The following is a 19,518-nucleotide window of genomic DNA, read 5'->3' as shown; positions in this document are numbered from 1 at the left end:
CACATCTAATTTACCAAACGATCCATATGATCAATCAGGAATGAAAAGAATCAATAATGACAGTTGGGAATAAACTCTTGGTCCTTTTGATAATTTTTTTTCTTCCAATAGCAGGAGTTATAAAAAAAGAACTAGCTTGCTTTTATAGGTATTTTATACCAATTGGAATTACAAAAATTTGTCACAGTATGTGATATGCAGATAATACCACTGCTAGTATTTACTTGTAATAGACTGATGTGCTGTGAAAATATGTAGAGTGATCTGACAAATCAAGCATTCAGAAGTTTAAAAAAATCATGGGCATATAAGTCAATTGCATAAAGAGTGATTTAGATGTTTACTAGTCTAAAAATCAGGGCGTGTACAGGGGTTTGGACATGAATTAGTGCCCATCACTTATAATTATAATTTTGAGAATATAATCACCCCCATTGTGACAATAAGAGTCTCTTTACTTCTTTGAATGTTTGCTTTAGATATGTGTAGTGAGGGTTTGATTGAATTCTTCTCAGTCTCATATACTACTCCAACTCATCCGAGACATAATGGATGGTGCTTAATCACTCTAGAGTGTGCAGTTAAACTGATTCAAATCCCCCTTGCTTGGGTGCTTTTATAGTCCTCTAGTTCACAATTGCTTTGGGTATGATGGATTTGGGCTTTCATTCAGCAACTTTAGAGTGTTTCTATGCTGTTGAATGGAAACTGAATATCTGTGCCAATTAAACAAGCTATGTACAGTGCCTTGCGAAATTATTCAGCCCCCTTGAACTTTTCAAGCTTTTGCCACATTTCAGGCTTCAAACATAAAGATGTAAAATTTTATTTTTTTGTGAAGAATCAACAACAAGTGGGACACAATCGTGAAGTGGAATGAAATTTATTGGATGTGTCAAACTTTTTTAACAAATAAAAAACTGAAAAGTGGGGTGTGCAATATTATTCTGCCCCTTGCGTTAATACTTTGTAACGCCACCTTTTGCTGAAATTACAGCTGCAAGTTGTTTGGTGTTTGTCTATCAGTTTTGCACATCGAGAGACTGAAATTCTTGCCCATTCATCCTTGCAAAACAGCTCGAGCTCAGTGAGGTTGGATGGAGAGCATTTGTGAACTGTAGTCTTCAGCTCTTTCCGCCGATTCTCAATTGGATTCAGGTCTGGACTTTGACTTGGCCATTCCCACACCTGGATACGTTTATTTGTGAACCATTCCATTGTAGATTTTATGTTTTGGATCATTGTCTTGTTGGAAGATAAATCTCCCTCTCAGTCTCAGGTCTCTTGCAGACTCCAACAGGTTTTCTTCCAGAATGGTCCTGTATTTGGCCCCATCCATCTTCCCATCAATTTTGACCATCTTCCCTGTCCCTGCTGACGAAAAGCAGGCCCAAACCATGATGCTGCCACCACCATGTTTGAAAGTGGGGATGGTGTGTTCAGGGTGATGAGCTGTTTTGCTTTTACACCAAACATATCTTTTTCCATTGTGGCCAAACAGTTCGATTTTGGTGTCATCTGACCAGAGCACCTTCCACATGTTTGGTGTGTCTCCCAGGTGGCTTGTGGCAAACTTTAAATGAGACTTTTTATGGATGTCTTTGAGAAATGGCTTTCTTCTTGCCATTCTTCCATAAAGGCCAGATTTATGCAGTGTTCGACTGATTGTTGACAGACTCTCCTACCTCAGCTGTAGATCTCTGCAGTTCATCCAGAGTGATCATGGGCCTCTTGGCTGCATCTCTGATCAGTCTTCTCCTTGTTCGAGATGAAAATTTAGAGGGACGGCTGGGTCTTGGTAGATTTGCAGTGGCCTGATACTTCTTCCATTTCAATACGATTGCTTGCACAGTGCTCCTTGGGACGTTTAAAGCTTGGGAAATCTTTTTGTGTCCAAATTCGGCTTTAAACTTCTCCACAACAGTATCTCGGAGCTGCCTGGTGTGTTCCTTGGTCTTCATGATGCTCTCTGCGATTTGAACAGAACCCTGAGTCTATCACAGAGCAGGTGCATTTATACGGAGACCTGATTACACACAGGTGGATTCTATTTATCATCAGCAGTCATTTGGGACAACATTGGATCCTCACTGAACTTCTGGAGTGAGTTTGCTGCACTGAAAGTAAAGGGGCTGAATAATATTGCACGCCCCACTTTTCAGTTTATTTGTTAAATTTAGACACATCCAATAAATTTCATTCCACTTCACGATTGTGTTCCACTTGTTGTTGATTCTTCGCAAAAAATTCATATTTTATATCTTTATGTTTGAAGCCTGAAATGTGGCAAAAGGTTGAAAAGTTCAAGGGGGCCGAATACTCTTGCAAGGCACTGTATATGGCTGTCATTGGGCCCCATCAACCAGTGATGCAGAATGGAAGTAGTGTTTCGAAATTCCAGAGTATCCAAAAAATCTTGGACTTCTGTTTCTGTGTCTTTGTCTGTGTTAATCCACATTCTGTGTTCTACTGTTGGAACAGCTTTGCTGCATAATGCAAGAGCACTTGCTGTCCAGACTTCTACCAGATTGAAAAATTGACATATTATGTAACACTAAAATACACAAACAGTCTCAAGGATTTTTTTAATGCTAACATAACATTACAAATGCCAATGTCTGGCTTTTAGTTCATATGAATTATGATAGAGTTCTTCCTCAGTAGGTCATGTGAATTCTTTATTATAACAAGTTATATGGTGTGTACATGGTGTGCAATGTGTCCAGTTAGCTGGTAGCACAAGATTTTGACTCTCAGTCGTCTTTTTGTCTTTAGCCATGCAGTCTCCTCAGTGGTACTCCTGGGGTCCTCCAAACATGCAATGTCGTCTGTGTGTCTCCTGCTGGATGTACTGGAAAAAGTATGGTGGCCTAAAGATGCCAAGCAGAGCTGAGGGAGCAGAAGAAAAGACACCCCCAAGCCCTGCTTCAAATGTAAGCAGTCTGTGTTTAATGAGCTTACATGCAGTCAAACTTTAAATGTGTGTTACGTTTTACTGTACAAAATATGGGCAAAGATATTGGGACACACACGTGAAAATTTACAGATATTTCTGAAAAATGGGTCATTTTAAAAAAGCTCACTGAATTTGATATGTTGCTCTCTTGGGTACACCACGATCAACTGTGAGTGGTATTATTGAAAATTGGAAGTATTTAGGAACCAGAGCAACTCAGTTACGTAAAATTACAGAGCTGACGCCTACTCTGTGTTCAACATTCATTTAGATTCATAGTTCTGAGTTCACAACAGAATATCTTTGCAGGAAAATCTGTCTATAGAATCTAAGCCAATTTAGCAAGCTTGGTTGGCTCACAGATGTTGTATATGCACCTATAAGGAGATTTGTTTGATACACCCTACAACCCCAATAAGACCACAGCAGGACAAGCTTGGAGGAGAGCAGGCTTTTCATGTGCATCTCAGCCATGTTTGAGGGAAGGCTTATTTACTGAGACATGGCTGAATGAAAACCTCGAAGACTGAGCTGAGTGGCCTAATGCTATGCAGTGTTCAGGGTAGCCTTACTGTTCAGTAGGCACTGTGGTGACAGGTTGGTTGATTTACATTATCAAGTCATATTAAGATGCCAGGGTGATTCTGTTATATATTAGCTGGTCCTGTTATATATTATGGGAAAATGTGCAATATCTTTAAAGGACATGTATAAACAGAACCCACATGTCAAAATGGCTTTTTTTGTTTATCATGCAGTTCACATCACGCACCATGAACTGAACTCTAGGATGCTGAAGTGCAGCAGAACCATTGCATTGCTGGTAGTAGTGATAGAGACACTCAGAAATATATGAATGCATATTCACGGACATAAAATCACTTTAATTACCTGCATGAAGGGAAATTTCTTTTTCATTTAGTACCAGCTTGCATTATTAATGTTCTTTTTAAGTTTCCATCTGAAATGGGTCACATAAGGATTTGCCTGCTTTTCTAATAGTATGCTCTCACTTTCTTTCTTCTGCTCACTTTCATATTGTCACTTTCCAACTGTCTCATCTTGTGTTTGTGTTTTGTTTCTCTCCTCCTTTGTCTTTTTCCCCTGGGTTGTCTCCAATTCTCTTGCCTGTCTGTAGGAGCTCCATTCTCGTGGTCACACTCTACGACAGACGTCTCATATGGTTCCAGTGAGGAACAGCGGCAGTCCTAAATCCTCCATGAAGACCAAGCAGGCCTTCCTGCTACAGGCCACACGTCTCACCAAGCTGGCACGTCACATGTGCCGTGACATCATCAGGCTGCGCCGGGCTGCGCGCCGCCCCTTTGTGCCCATTAACTGTGGTGCCATAAAGGCGGAGTGTAAGAGCTCTTTAAATTCCTAACTTCAGTCTTTTTTTTTTTTCTCACTCACTCTCCCTCACACAAACAATTACACACATAAACACACACTCACATCACCACACCTCTTATGCCCTCCCTGCTCTGCTCTCCACTCCCTCTCTCGCTGCCATTCCTTTCCTCCATCTGTCTTTTACTGTTTTTATTATTGTTATATTATTATTATATTATTTTGTTTTTTGTATTCCCCTACCCCATTTCCAATAAAGACTGCCTGTCCTCCATAATTTTGAGTTGCCATCATCTTTTCAGTTCAGTTTTTTATTTTATTTTTGTCTGGTTTTTACAAAATAAATTTCCAAAAATAATTGAGAAGGTTTGATTACACAGAAGAAACCAACAACTGAGTATCTAAACTGTATCATACTCATAATTTTACTGTAGACTGTAGTAGCACTTGAAAATGCCTATAGAATGAGCCTTATATTTATGAAAGCAACAAATTAAGATGGAGTTTTAAATCTATTTTGCCTATAGAAACTATTTTTTGCACACCCCTTAAAGACACTGTGTATATTCCATTTTTAGATTTGATTTCCTTGTTTTTCTTTTTTCCATTTTCCCTTATTAGAGTAGATGATTAGTTTTACTGTTGCTTGCTTCATTTCATCCCAAAGGTCATATCCGGCACTCATTTTGTTATTGCATGTATCTGCATGATCTGAGCAGCAACTTAAGCTGATTAGCACTGTAGCTTTGTGTGTCTAGGACAGGCAGGCTCAATGTCTGTTTAAAAATAAGGCTGAACATAATGCCTCTCTTTCACTACAAGATTCAAGCTCTGAAATATGTCTATTTACAGTTAATATTCTTTAAGTAATTACCTTATGAATGTTTTATATAATATTCCCAAACTTTAAGTGGAAGGGGTTATATGAGTTAAACAGGAAGTTAAATGAATGTAATGATTATTTAGCTTGTCTAATGTGCTTCTTCGATCTTTCTCAGGTTAGAAACCTAAAGCACCTTAAAGATTACGAGGAACAGCTTGGAGTTTTGAGGAAAGGGAGAATTCAGGACAGGTTGATTCAGGGTGGAAGTAATAAATAAACAGTGCACTGACCATCAATAATTTGGTTCATATTTTGCAGTTGCTCTTAGAAAAACAAACAGACCCAACTGATTGTTTGTGGTCTATTCACCTCCATTTGTTTTTAGTTCATACATTTGGCAAAATTGACATAGCTGTGAAAATGCAGTGCTAGAGCTGATGAATGACAATTAAACCAACATTGGCTTGGGCTTAAATATCTATATGTAAATTGTATTGTAAACAGCAGGACATGCAGGCCTGGTCTGAAGTAAGTACATAGTGAATAGGAGGTTGGAGGAAACCCTAATGTAAATAAAAAGCTTTTACTCCTAGAGAGCTGTGAAAGCATTGGAAAGTTGGCCTGACTGAATTGCTTTTATGTAGCGAACAACTCACATAAGAGCACCATTGACGGGCTGTTGAGGCCCTTGTGGATTTGTTTTGTAATTAGATCATGAATCATCTCAAGACTTTAGTGGCTTTTTCTCTCTGGGTATAGAGTGTGAGAAGTGGGTGTGAATTACAATATTGTTCTGAAGCTCAGCATTCTGGAAAGAACTAAAGGATGACAATATATTTTAGGTCAAAAACTTTAAATCAAGGCTTTATTATATTCAGAATGATGTTTGCTTAAGTAGGTTCAAAAGGGTAACCGTTAGTTACTTGGTTTTTCAACTGCATATACCTTTAGTTCCAGACAATTTGTAAAGCTGGACATTTGTCCTTTGTTAAAACAAACAATGCAGACCAGCATTCCAAAACTTCCAAGCACCATGTCAGATACTGCAAGCAGCCATTTGTTTCCATGCTTCTGTTGAAGCAGAATTCCTGTCACATGCTTTCAAAACAGATTTTGGAGATGTCTTTTTTCGTTTTAGAAAGTAAATCCTAAACTTGGCAGATGCCTTGCACACTTCCCTACATCATGGCCTGTTTTAAGCTTCTCTGCCAAGTTTTGTGTTGCTTATCCTATGGCGTGCAGTCTCGCATTCTGTGCTTTCATTCCACATTTGTTTCCCCCTTCAGAGGTGTGTTTAATGTCCCACCCATAAGAAGAATTTTAGGCAGCTCCATGTAATAAAGCATGGGGCCCCTGGGGCATGCTCTATGGTGTGTCTCCTCTTCTATCTTATATTTTGTTTTCATGGTGTCAATGTCCTGTGGGCAATCAAAAACGACAATAAAACCATGGCTGAAACCATCTTATCTGAGTCCTTGTAGTTTCATGTGTCTTGTGTACCTGTCCATCACTGTGCCACACTCACTGATAGGCCGAGTGGAGAGACGGTCATAGGAAATCGGCTTCCACTGACAGCATGAGCTCTGCTTCTTTGGCTCCTGTCATTCTTTTCTGTCCATGCCCTCATCAAAGCGTGTTACAGTTTCTTTTGTGGTGTGTGAATGTGGTTGTGCGCACACTCATTCAATGCATCTCACCCATATGGGCTGATGTGAATGCAAATCCATGTTTGAGTTTCCTCTAGCCAACTTCATCTGACATGATGGCTAATGAGGTTTTTTTGCATACCCATCTCTTTTGTTCTTAAAAAGTGAGTGGTTCTTCTGAAATATTAGTTCTGCTAAGTTCTTTTTTTTCTGAAGCAGAGGCCATCAATTCCAAATTTGCTGGAGCAGCGGCCAGCACAGTTTAGTGATTTCCTTGCTCAAACTTACTTAATTTAAATCATCTGTTAATGGCCAGGTTTAGTAGATATCTTGAGCAGTGAAATTATCTAAGCATGCTGTGCAATAATTGAATGTTCCCGTTCTAAAGGCTGCTTTCCCAGGCCAAGATTAAACCTAAGCCAGGACTAAATGGAATTTTTAATTATGTAATACTGTTGATTTAATCAGTGTCTGTGAAACTGAGCCTGAGGGTTGTATGCATGTAGTAGTCAGCTTTTGCTCTGAAATGACATTATTCAGTAAAACCAGCATAATATAACCTCTTAAATGTTGGATTAGATGTCAGTACAACAAAGTTTGATTAAACCCAATAAGTCATTTGAGCTCTACATTTCAGATTAAATTCCTTGTAAATAATATATCATGTTCCTTACTTGATGCGTTAAACTACAAGTTCACTTCTATAGCAAGAGATCTCTGACGACATATCACTCAAAATACTTTTTACTACAGCAGTCAAGCAGGAAATGTTCAGATTTGCGTGTACACATTAAAGAATTAATTAAGGCAATAGAAGGGGCAGGTCTAAGAGAATCTTGCACCAGATTCAGCATCCCTGAAGTGTTAATACTAATGAGGAGTTTGAGTGTAATGTGTTAGAGTTTGTGAAAGAAAAAATGGCTTTCGCCTGAAGAAATGGTTCAGCAGCACATGTGTGATTTGACTTTGAATTTCCCTCTACGTATTTCTTCTCACAAGATGTCCAATAGTCAATAAGATAAGTACTACAGGGTGTGGTTTTGCAAGGACATGCATCAGTCTGATCCATTCAGTATGCACCAGTGCACTACTCCTGAGCATATGCCTGAGAGTCTCTCTCTTGCTTGCTGCGGCATATTGACTTGGCCCTGTCTCTGTGTGTCCAATGCTGCTGGCTGATGTGTAGATATGATCCGAGCGGCAGAAGGCATGACAGGGCGATCCACAAAGCCCAAACCGTCCCAACGGAGCACCCTGACCAGCGTTCTGCAGTACCTTGGTGAGCATACCTCAATCCAGGGATATATTGCGGTGTGTGCATACACACGGGGATGGTGTTTGTTTCCTTTGAGGAAACACCATGTTCAGGTTTGTGTTGTGTTGTTTCAGAATCTCGTCCGGTGCCCCACGTCCAGCGTTCTCATCGCACACCTGGCCTGCAGGTCCAGCCCCCTCGCCGCCTTCTCTCCTCCCTACCTAGCCATGGTCCCCTCAGCATGCTGGGAAAACGCAGTTACCACCACCACAGCAGGGTGGAGTCCACTGAAAGGAGAGGGAATGCACCAGGGCAAGGTGACTGCAAAAAGAAATGCATGCACATCAACAATGAAAGGAGTGATATAATTAAATTGTCAGTTTATATTTTATCTTTTAATTTAGTTTATTTATTTTTTTGGCAGAAAACCAAGGTCATATTGTGGGACCCATTCTGGTAGGTAACTTTGCCTCAGTTCTTTTTTTAAATTAGGATTTGTTGTACAGTCTTTATAAGTCTTTATAAAATTACGCCTATATCACTAAAGGTTTTCTCCAACAGTTTGGTAATGACTTGGAAAAACAACAGAATGCTTGCAGTTCTACAGTTTCTCTGCTGTAGTTTTATTGCTGCATGCCATCATTTGGATAGCAATGTATTTCACCTTTAGCCTAGAAACATGGGTATGCTGTATGTCAGTACGACCACAAAACTAGCTGAAAAACTATTAGCCACATACTTCATCAAATACGTTTTGGTGAACGAAATACAGGGGTTGGACAATGAAACTGAAACACCTGTCATTTTAGTGTGGGACGTTTCATGGCTAAATTGGAGCAGCCTGGTGGCCAACCTTCATTAACTGCACATTTCACCAGTAAGACCATGTGCATCCAATGGTTCAAACATGCACCAATACACACAGCAAGACTGGTGAAAGATTGGTTTGATGAACATGAAAGTGAAGTTGAACATCTCCCATGGCCTGCACAGTCACCAGATCTAAATATTATTGAGGTGTTTTGGAGGAGTGAGTCAGGAAACATTTTCCTCCCCCAGCATCACGTAGAGACCTGGCCACTATCCTGCAAGAAGAATGGCTTAAAATCCCTCTGACCACTGTGCAGGACTTGTATATGTCATTCCCAAGACGAATTGATGCTGTATTGGCCGCAAAAGGAGGCCCTACACCATATTAATAAATTATTGTGGTCTAAAACCAGGTGTTTCACTTTCATTGTCCAAACCTTGTATACAAGAAAAAGGGTACATCCAGTGTCTCTCTGTTCTTTTCCATTCTCCTGTCATTAATCTTTACATTACATATCTCCTCACCTTTTTTTTTTTTTTTTTTTAGCAGCATAATGGCCGGAGCACCAGTGGCTCCAGCCTACGACCCAGCAACTTGATGTTGCGCAAAAGGCGGCCAAACTGGATTGATGCGCCTGATGACAGCTTTTTCCTTGTTTCCAGGGAGACAAGGTATGCCTAAAAATGTCTATCATGGCATTTCCTTGTATACCATTTCATTTATGTATCTATGCTTCAGGACACCGCACATGCCAGAGCTAGCCCCCATCATATTATTTATGAGTACAATGATTTAGAAAAATGCTGCATAAAACAGATCAGAGAGTAGGTAGAATCCCATTTTGCCCTTTGATTGGCATCTGTTGTGATTATTGATGGAATTTCTAGTATATTTCCCACGTAGTGAACTAGCCAGCCACTCATTCAAATGGCAGGAGCTGCACATGTCATAACCTTTAGCAGTAATAGGTAAAGGGATTAAACCATGGTTGGTCAGATAAAGATGTCAAGACGTTTCAAATTACATTAAATGTATATATATTTCCTAAACCAACAATGCTAATGCTAACAACGCTTTTAGTTGATGTATATAAATGGGAAGAATATTTGAACAGGAATTCATAATAATTACAGGAAGTAACGTTTAGAACAGTAGGAATGTGCTGTGCAAGACTCCACAGGTAACCTGATGGTGATCATAAATCCATACCAAGACAAAGGACCATCCAAAACAACTCAATAATATAATAATAAAAATCAAGAACTCCATACATGTCTTAATGCTGAATTTGTAGAAAAGATATTTCATTACTCTGAGCAGAATTAATCATAACAGAGCTGGTTTGACTCACCTGGCAAATCTGATGAAAGCAGAACATGTTCTTTAAACAAACCAAATATTTTAATCCAGCATTCCCGCTGGTGTTATTTCTAAAATGGAGGTAATGATTACTTTAAGTATCATTTTACCAGATATATTCTACAGTACAAATGATAATTTCCCTGAATCCAAGTAATGCGAAGTAAAAGTAACCAGATTGCAAAATTAATCTCTATAAGGAATTGGTTTTTGAAGGGTGGGGGTGTACACTACAGGTACAGGAAGCTTTATTTTTTTATACCCAATTGCATCATGGGTCACAGTGTGTTTGTGACTTCCTATAATTGACTGGCTGCTTGTCTCATTTCAGTGCTGCAGCCGTTAGACACCTGCTCATGGTAAGATCTCGCCCCACCATTCCATCCACACCAAAACACATGTGCATCAACATGTTAAACACACTGAGACCGCATCAGATTAACCGTGGAGTCTGCAGCTCAAAGAATTATTCCAAATTATTACACATCAAACGGAGAAACCTGATTCATCGTAGGCAGGACCAGACTGTATTTTCCTCTCACTGATGGTTGTCAACATGCCTAATTTTAAATTGAAATTTATAGTAGTTTGGCCGAAAGTCATTTTATATTAAAGAATTGACTAGTTTTATTTGACGCCAAAACAATATGGAGTTTAATGCACTGAGAGCTGGAGCTGGGAAGGAAAATGCTTCTCCATTAATACCCTGTCCAGATGAGCCATGACTGGCGCAGCACCATTCCCTTTCATCCCTGGTGCAGAAGCGGAAGCCAGGCTAAATTTAGAGGCCCTGCTCTGAAAGATTAGCCTGTAAATGGGCTCAGAGAGGCTAAGACAAATGGTCTGAGGCTGTGTCTGGCATTCATGTTTTGTATCTTTATATTGGGTTCCATACGGGGATATTTGGAAACAAATGTTGTGGAATCGATCTCTTTTCATAACCTGTGTCTTAAACAGTGAGGACGCATGAGACATTGTGTTACCATGCAAGACTGTGAAAATCCATCTGCAGTGTCTTTAAGTCATATACATTTGCCATTAAGTATGTTTATTGTCCTGTGTTACCACTGACTCTTCTCCACTCTGGCTTCTATAGAGTTCCATTTTAAAAATGTCATTGTCCCTTTGGAATAAATTGTAGTGACTGATACTTGCTTTTATCCATTTCTTCAACCGGGTGGTCATGTTTAAATTATGACCATACATGCACATGGTTTTCTCCTTTGTAATTGAGTATGACTATAAGCTCTCACTGTCACAGCTCATTCTATAACGTACTGGTCGATTGGCTGTTTGGAGCCAAGATCATGGTTCCTTCATTAGATCCAATCAGAAGCACAAGGCGCCTGTGAGCCTCATACATTTTGCATGAACATAAGACCCAGGCATTTGCCCATTAGCCTGATTATTGTGATTATGGAATCGGCCATTTATATTAAGGTAATCAGGCAATGCAGGCTCATATTGCAGATTACTCATATGCACTTTGGTAGGCGCTGTGGTAAAAGAGCTCTCACTGTCACGTGAGGAAGGAGAAAGAATTCCTTTCATATGTATTGTTGGTCTGAGATAGATTATGTATATGCTAACTATAACCTAACTGCACAGCACTGGTGGAGACAGCGAATGTACTGGAACAGGTTTCATGATGCTTGGAATGGTTTACAACTTCATGTTACTGCTCTTCTGTGTTGTATGTGTTTCCTCTGTTCTTTCACTTTGTGTTTGTATGCATGTGCAAACTTGTACGCATATTTTACAGCACAGGTTTCTCTCAAGGGAGGGGGATAACATGTAGTTGTTAATGACGTTTTCTGTGGTTTAGATGGACAAAAAAATGCCCCATGTCATTATAACACAACGTTAGCTTTCATTAATACAATAACAGCTTGCTAATTACACTATAATATAGAAATATCTAGTTAGTCTGTGAGTTGTGGTGTTAAAAACCAGGAAACTCACTTGAAAGCAAATCTGCGCATAATTTGGGGCATATTATGTCCCCATAATGACCAGGCAATGACTTTGACAGTCCTCCTAAGATTATAGTCTGTTTAGTTGATGCATTATGTAACGGTGCTTCTTGCATGAAGCTTGGGTCTATTTTGTAAGAATGCTTCCAAGTGGTTAACACACTTCAGTTTTCTGTTATCTGCCATACTTCTGTCTTTACCACAGCTTTGGACAAAAGGATTTGTTGAGTGAACAGTCATTATGTCCGTATGCTCTCTTTTTGTTTCAGGAAAGCCAGGAGGCTGCTCTCTCGTTCGCAGTTAAGAAGAGCCTGTAGGCAACCGTGTGAGCAGATCAACCTACGCAGAGTCCCTCAGGGGGCGGCCCAAGGGCCTGTGCTTGTGCCACCTCACCCTAGTCTACGGATGCGAGGCCCCATCGTTATTCATGACTGACCCATGTCTGTCGTGTTTCGACTGCCAGCCATTTTTTCCTTCTCTTTGAAATCTCTCTTCTCTAACACTATGCCACTGGCTACACATTGTCAGTTTTCAAGCCTTGCCCTCTACAGGACTACCGAAGCAGCCCTAAGCATTTCCAAGAAGCATACTAAACTAACAGCATTTGCTATGCCCTAAAACATACTCACTTAGAGCACCCCTAGTGCTCCCTGTCTCAGTTAGCCTTTGCTCTGGTAGCTTCTTTAAACTATGAAAATTTGCTGATCTTCTTTCATAACCTAATATTTTGTGGTTGTATGGATTGAGCTAACAGGGTTCTTACAAGGCAGTGGTCAGGTGAAATGTCTGTATTTCCAGAAAGACTCTTCGGAAAAGTTATTGTGTGCTTTTTTTTGTTTGTTTTTGTCATTTCATTTATTGCTGCACTGAGACCCTTTATTTCTCTTATCTTCTGTGAAAATTATGACAGTGTGTGTGCTGTTTTGAACTATGTTTGAGAGAAGAGATTGTGTGTTGTACTGGACATTACTGGAGGACAGTATTATGTGTATAGCATGGCCCTTGCAAGTTACTGGTTATCCTCCAGTTTAAGCAATAGACTTATCTGTGGGAGAACCTAAGAATTTGATACAACTCATTATGATCTTGTTTTGTACTACAGACAATGTAATGTGTTTCTAACTGTACTGATCAGTGGAGGTCCATTTTACTCTTTGTGACTACTATTATATATATCTTATCTATTCATGAGCACTGACTGGCCAGGAAGATCTACAGTTCTAAATTTCTGCTTCAAGTGCAGTACTAAATACGTGAATGATTGCTTTGGTCTACTATCATTCACAGTGAATGGCATAATCTATAACTTCAAGAAATGATTTGCATTTTGATCCAAGTACATCAGGATGAATGTACCCTTTCAGATCGAAAGGAAGACGGTGTGAAAAAAAACAAACTGGAGTTTAGTTCACTTTGGCCATAAATGTAAGCTTAGATTCCCTGAAACATTCAAAAATTCAGATCTCAGATACACAATACAAAAAAGGGAGTGTCCCTAGCGCAAATCCAGGCTGTTTATACTGCATGTGACAGTCATAATTATCAGCTAATTACTTCTTTTTTATTTTTAAGCTTCATATATTGTGTTTCCTTGTATGTCACATGTGTTAAGTGAAATATGTGAATAAAAAATTGTAAATGGTTTTCTGATTACACAATCTATTTAAATATAAAATTTATTAATATATACTTTCAACAAATACAGTGCTCCAGTGACATAACAGATGATACAGACGGTTGAAGAACCATGTAGGACACATTTTCAAGCATAAAATTCATACATATTTTTAAACACTGCAGATATCTTCCTAAAAAAAATAGTTCAGTTTGAAAAATTGGACATCATAAATCATCAGGGGCGTCTAGGTGATCTGGTTTCCTTGACACTCATTCGGAAATGGGTTACTCCCGTGGAGTTGGCCACCCCTTTAATGGTATCACGGAAGCAGGCACTTGTTAAGCAGTAGAGGATGAGGTCCAGGGCACAGTTTAAATAAGTAAAGCTTATGAAGATGCTGAACATCTTGTCCACCACTAGATATGGAGAGCAAGAGGAGAAATCTTTGAGGAAGAAAGACACCAGACCTGTAATGTAGCTTGGCACAAAGCAGAAGGCAAACATTATCATAATAGTCAGAAGTAATCTCATTGTACGTTTAACTCTTCGGTGCTTCCTGAGCTTGGCTTTATCACGTAGGTAGTAAAAGACGCGCACAGAGAAAAACAGTACCAACATGCAGGCTATGACAAACTCCACCACAAACAGAAAAGTATGCACCTTCATTACTACCCCTGACTCTGTCCATATGTAAATATCAGAACAAAGGGACACTGATGAGTTTCCTGATGATCTCATGTGTGAGTTCAGAAGGAGCGGAAGACGAAGAGTCAAAACTGCAGCCCAGATTACACTGCTGAGTATCACTATGCATCGAATGCTCATGTGGCAAATGGAGTGGAGTGGTTGTACGATCCTAAAGAACCGATCCACTACCAAAACGGTCATGAAGGCGATGCTTGCTGACTGGTTAACTGACAACATGAAGAGGTTGAGACGGCAAAAAGCATCATGAAAAATCCATTCCTCACGGATAACACTGTCAATGCGGAAAGGAAGGCCAACGAGTAGCAGAACATCGGCCAGTGCCAGATTGAGGAGGTAAATATTGGCAGGCTTCCAGGGAGCCTTGAAACCAAGCAACCATAATGCTACGACATTTCCTGGCAACCCCAATATGAAGTCCAAGATGAGCATGAGTGCAAACACAGAACCTTGAGCTTCCATGGAAGTGGTGGTGTTGCTCATATTTCCCAGCATTGATGACTTGCTTACAAAGCTGCGACAAATCTGATGGTTCCTGTTGACACAATGTTGACATGTTCAACGTTTACACTTCACAGTGATTTCTGTGCTTTTCATAAAATAAATTGTGTTCCTACTTAGTGGAAAGCGTGGACGTATCAAACTGAAGTAGAATATAAAGGTTCTATGAATTCGGAAAGGTAACCAATCTTAGGGGTTGCTACTTTTCACATTTTAACAGATCAGCGAAAATATTAAAATGATAGTTTCTACAATCAATGTCAATTTTATCAGTTACAATTACTATATGGTAATTGTAATTATAATTTGTAGTTCTACATTTATTAAATTCCCATATTCCTATCCTTTTTGTTTTGCACTATATTGTTATGTTAGCCTATATATTATTTTCGGGATCTATGGCCAATGTCTGTACACTTATGGTTTACTAAAAGTTCTTTTTCCTTCTATGTCTGTTTGTGGTACACTGTTTCAGAGAACAGGGAAAGATGAAACCACCAACTTCCTCTGTTACTTCTTTCACTTCTGTGAGAGTCAAGACACAACAGGTATTAAGTGGATGGTGGATTAATCTTCAGTCACACTGATGTGGTGACGGTGTATTCTTGTGTGTTGTGCTGGTACGACTGGATCAGACACAGCACTACTGGTGGAGTTTTTAATGTGTCACTGCTGGACTATATTCCAAAAACCAAAAGTGTCCTATGACCTCCGATGAAGGACTAGAATGTGACTGATGGTTTCATTACCCCCGTTCTGTTATAAAATATATTCTAAAATATAACAATAGAGGAGGATCAACAGTGGTGGGAATCGTAGATCAGTGAAACGGCAGAACTAACAAAATCCACAGAATTAGGATTAAGAATTTATCACATAAGTGAACATATGCAACCGTAATACATAGAAGAAAAGAGAAAAACATAAGCAATACATGAGCGCTAGATATAAAATGTTTAAAGAGTGAGTATGAAATAAATATTAGCCTGCCACTTATGTTTTAACCCAGGAGGAAATTAAATTCCTTAAATGGTCCTGTTTTAGATACAGTGGAACCTCTACCTACGAACTTGATCCGTTCCGTGACCCGGTTCGTAAGTAGAAAAGTTTCTCGAGTCAATTTTCCCCATTTAAAATAATTGAAAAGCAATTAATGCGTTCCAGCCCCCACCCTGAAATCACCCTTTTTGCACTGATATATGTTTACAACACTCTCAAATTAGTAAAGAAAAATACATGCAGCATTATTAAAAATAAAAATGAAATACAGTGGAAACAGTAATAAAAAAGGGACCTGGAGGTTGTGGGTTCGATTCCCGCTCCGGGTGACTACCTTGAAGATGTGACGGCTGGCTGGAGGGGAATAACGGAGAGTAGGCGGTGAATGTGGGGAGACGAAGCGTAGATACGGCTTAACCTAGCGCTAATTTCGATGTCTATTTACACTAATGCTAAATTGCTAAAGCTACAATTTGCTAATCTTAAAAGCTCACTCAAGTCTGGGACTCGCCGATGGGGGTCTGTGGCCATTTCCTGCCGCCGGCTCGGGTTCGTTTCTAGAGCCGTGGTTTGCTGATGGAGGTAAAAAAAATATTCAAATGTCCGGTTCGTATCTTGGAAAGTTCGTTAGTAGAGGTTCCACCGTATTATCCATCAAATTACTTGCATTTGAATAGGTACTTTAACGGTTTTAATAAAGCCAAGTAACGGGCAACCAGTTCAATGTTGCACAAGAGATGTTTTCCCTTCTTAGGCAAGAGATTGTGCTAATAACCAAATATTTGCTTTCATAAAAGCAACAGCTGATCATTAAGTGGTTTCAATTTCTGAAATATATCTTTATTCTGAACATATATGAACATTCTGAGCACAGTAAACATATTTTTCTTTAGTGGTACTCACCAACATGAAGCCTGTGTCCGAGTCACACTGGAGTGAGTGTTCAGCAGAGCTCCTCCCACATACCATTTAAAAGCGTCATATTCTGGGAACTTACCCACTTCTTGTGATCTTTAATGTGGTGTAACCTTCTTGGTTACAAGAGAAACTTTGTGTGAACATGACAGGAACATTGGTCCATACATAAGACAAATTGTATCCATCTTAGGAACAGATCTCTGGAAACATTTTTAAAAATGTATTGTTTGATGAAATGTTTTATATCAAGTGTGTCACAGTCTCATTTAAGATACTAAGCTACCTCGCGCTGGTATAAATACATTCAGAGGTTTCACCTATTATATATAGAGTATATGTAGAATAGTATATGTGCAGTACTCCTCAGAAATGCCTTAACAGTCAGATATTTCTTGTGTTGTTAAATGGATAGAGGAGATTACTTTTAATTTTGTAAAATGGTAGGAGTGATGTACACAGTGTATCCGGATCTGCTCTGTTATTGCAAGCTGTTTAAGCCTAAACTGACATATAAGTCATTATTCACTTACCAGTAAACATAAAATTGTATTAAAAATGTAAAAAAATAAAGTTATGACTAGTAAAAATGAACCCGTACTATATTTTTAAATAGTCAAAATTATATATTCAATAGTACAAATATACATTTTACTAGTACATATTGAATTAGAGATATAAAACGTAATGAATAAAGAAATGAATAAATACCGTAGCTATCAGCTGTGTACAAAAAACGATATTCAGCGCATGCGCAGTCCAAATCGGCAGTAGTGCAAATCTGGTAGCGACACCTAGCGACCAATCAAAACTTCAACACAGGCTGAGGTTAGCTACATGCTATCACTAGTTTACACGAGTAGCAAGCCTCTTCTCTCAAGAGCACATATCAATATAATACTCTTGGTGTTTCTAAAATAATTATTCAGGTACATCAGCGCCTATAGTTTGTTTTATATTTTACTAGTAAATAATTTAATTACAGATATGAGTAAATGAACTTCGAAATCGGTGTGAATATATTAAATATTCCACATGCGATATCTGAAATTTGAGTTTCTACTAGCGGAAATTACATTATCGGTATCAGAAATTAGAGTTAAATCGGCCATACTCAGCTCAACCCATGAAACTTGCGGCACCTGCTCAAGGTACCATTTTACCATCTGTTTAAGTAAACGGACTATGTCTCTTCTTTAAGTTCCTAATGCACTGTGTAAAGAATAGGGAGCCATTTGAGATTTCGTCGACGTGGTGTCTCGTAGTAACTGGCGAGATTAACGACGAGGAATTCCTTTAGAAATATAACTATAAATTATTTTGTATAAACACGCTGGCTGCGTCCGAAACCATACGCTAAGACACTACACACAGCGTGCAATGGAACGCGCTCCTTGACGCTATAGAGCTATTTTCTGACACACTTCCTAGAACACTACTGTTTGAGTTGGGACGCGACCATGGTCTTTTACCGCTCGTAAGCCGTGTTAGTCAGCGAGAAAACCGAAGCTCCAGTGGCGCAATCGGTTAGCGCGCGGTACTTATACGACAGTACATAGCAGAGCAATGCCGAGGTTGTGAGTTCGAGCCTCACCTGGAGCAGAGTTTTACATGCAGTCTTAAAGCTATGCGAAAGAGTCCTCTAACGGCCTTCAACATAATCCCAGAATGCTAACCAGTTATAATTACTTCCTATGTTGTCAGCAAAAACGGTAAGTCTATGTACTGCATTTTTCTTCGATTAGCTTTTAGGTTTATGCGTTCATGGGTGGAGCCTTGTTAATTATCGGTATTACATTTTGTTTTGTTACTGCGTTATGAGGACCATGTCAACATTTCCCCTGTAGTGATATCGCAGGCAGTGCACAGGAATACTGCTTTTATTCAAACAAACTCTAAATCGTGCTAAAATATTACTGTAATGATGAATGTAAACGCTAGGGGTCAGCATTGCCTCGTCTTTTTCAACTAACGCAGCCTGACTCACTGTTATCCACAATGGGCTGAATCTGGCAACACATTTTACTGTCAGATACCTATGGCTAGTGACAGGGTATAGTAGGTAAGTGATCAAGAGACATCAGCTATATTAATCCGATGGCATCCAGTAATATGTTCATTAATTAAATAAGGTATTACTTAATAAATATTGGGTTTTTGCGCAGCTAGGAAAGTACAGTAGGTTTACTCTGATACCTTAACACCTTAAGACCTGGTGTAATGAAATCATACACGTCCTGTGGTTTTAACGATCTGTCGCATTAAGCCGAGGTGATTTCACTTGGATTCTGCTGAAGATCATAATACAGCTAAGAGACGTCCATGTAATCTTTGATCTCTAGAATTAAAGTGATAAATGTTTAGATAAAATTATTAAGAGGAGCTCACTCAGAGCTCAGGCCAGAATTACGTTTTAATCGTTGTGTATGTGTTTATCTTTACAGGAAGTGAGTATGAGTTTATAGCTCAGTCTTTTGCCTTTCGTACTTCCTCTTCTCGTTTGCTTGATGATTCTGCAATTGCCAGTGAATAATGCAGTCATTTTCTGATGACCATGAAGTTAAATATGTCTTGTGATTGAACAAAAATGACTAAGACTGATTAGTT

General features: G+C 39.2%; 2 protein-coding genes and 1 non-coding gene across 4 annotated transcripts in view; 2 read left to right on the top strand and 1 right to left on the bottom strand.

The window, feature by feature from the left end:
• The window catches only part of mta3 (metastasis associated 1 family, member 3), a 31,154-nt gene extending 17,349 nt beyond the window's left edge, over positions 1-13,805 (top strand). Inside the window, exons 14-21 of one of the 2 annotated variants that reach the window (XM_066663379.1) lie at positions 2,776-2,933; positions 4,095-4,317; positions 7,962-8,054; positions 8,165-8,347; positions 8,455-8,486; positions 9,388-9,512; positions 10,532-10,559; positions 12,443-12,626. In XM_066663379.1, coding sequence (XP_066519476.1) covers positions 2,776-2,933; positions 4,095-4,317; positions 7,962-8,054; positions 8,165-8,347; positions 8,455-8,486; positions 9,388-9,512; positions 10,532-10,559; positions 12,443-12,490 — 890 coding nt within the window. In that variant the 3' untranslated portion in view covers positions 12,491-12,626. Of the gene's footprint in view, positions 1-2,775; positions 2,934-4,094; positions 4,318-7,961; positions 8,055-8,164; positions 8,348-8,454; positions 8,487-9,387; positions 9,513-10,531; positions 10,560-12,442 lie in introns of both variants that reach the window. The other variant, XM_066663378.1, reaches the window with a different exon arrangement.
• Positions 13,806-13,831: 26 nt separating this feature from the next.
• On the bottom strand, positions 13,832-17,862 carry hcar1-4 (hydroxycarboxylic acid receptor 1-4). The gene is made up of 3 exons (XM_066663377.1): positions 17,623-17,862; positions 16,900-17,024; positions 13,832-15,031 (listed from the first exon to the last, which is right to left on the bottom strand). The coding sequence occupies exon 3, from the start codon at positions 14,989-14,991 to the stop codon at positions 14,026-14,028; it is 966 nt and encodes a 321-aa protein (XP_066519474.1). The 5' UTR covers positions 14,992-15,031; positions 16,900-17,024; positions 17,623-17,862; the 3' UTR covers positions 13,832-14,025.
• A 557-nt stretch (positions 17,863-18,419) lies between these two features.
• On the top strand, positions 18,420-18,513 carry trnai-uau (transfer RNA isoleucine (anticodon UAU)). The gene is made up of 2 exons: positions 18,420-18,457; positions 18,478-18,513. It is a non-coding gene; the product is annotated as a tRNA-Ile (tRNA).
• Positions 18,514-19,518: the final 1,005 nt, after the last annotated feature.

This window comes from Hoplias malabaricus, chromosome 3 (assembly GCF_029633855.1).
Source record: "Hoplias malabaricus isolate fHopMal1 chromosome 3, fHopMal1.hap1, whole genome shotgun sequence".
Taxonomy (NCBI): domain Eukaryota; kingdom Metazoa; phylum Chordata; class Actinopteri; order Characiformes; family Erythrinidae; genus Hoplias; species Hoplias malabaricus.
Note: the sequence above shows the minus strand (reverse complement) of the source record. Positions and strands in the feature narration are given on the sequence as shown.

Coding starts and splice junctions, on each gene's coding strand:
- hcar1-4 (XM_066663377.1), bottom strand. CDS start 14,991: ATGCTGGGAAATATGAGCAACACCACCACTTCCATGGAAGCTCAAGGT.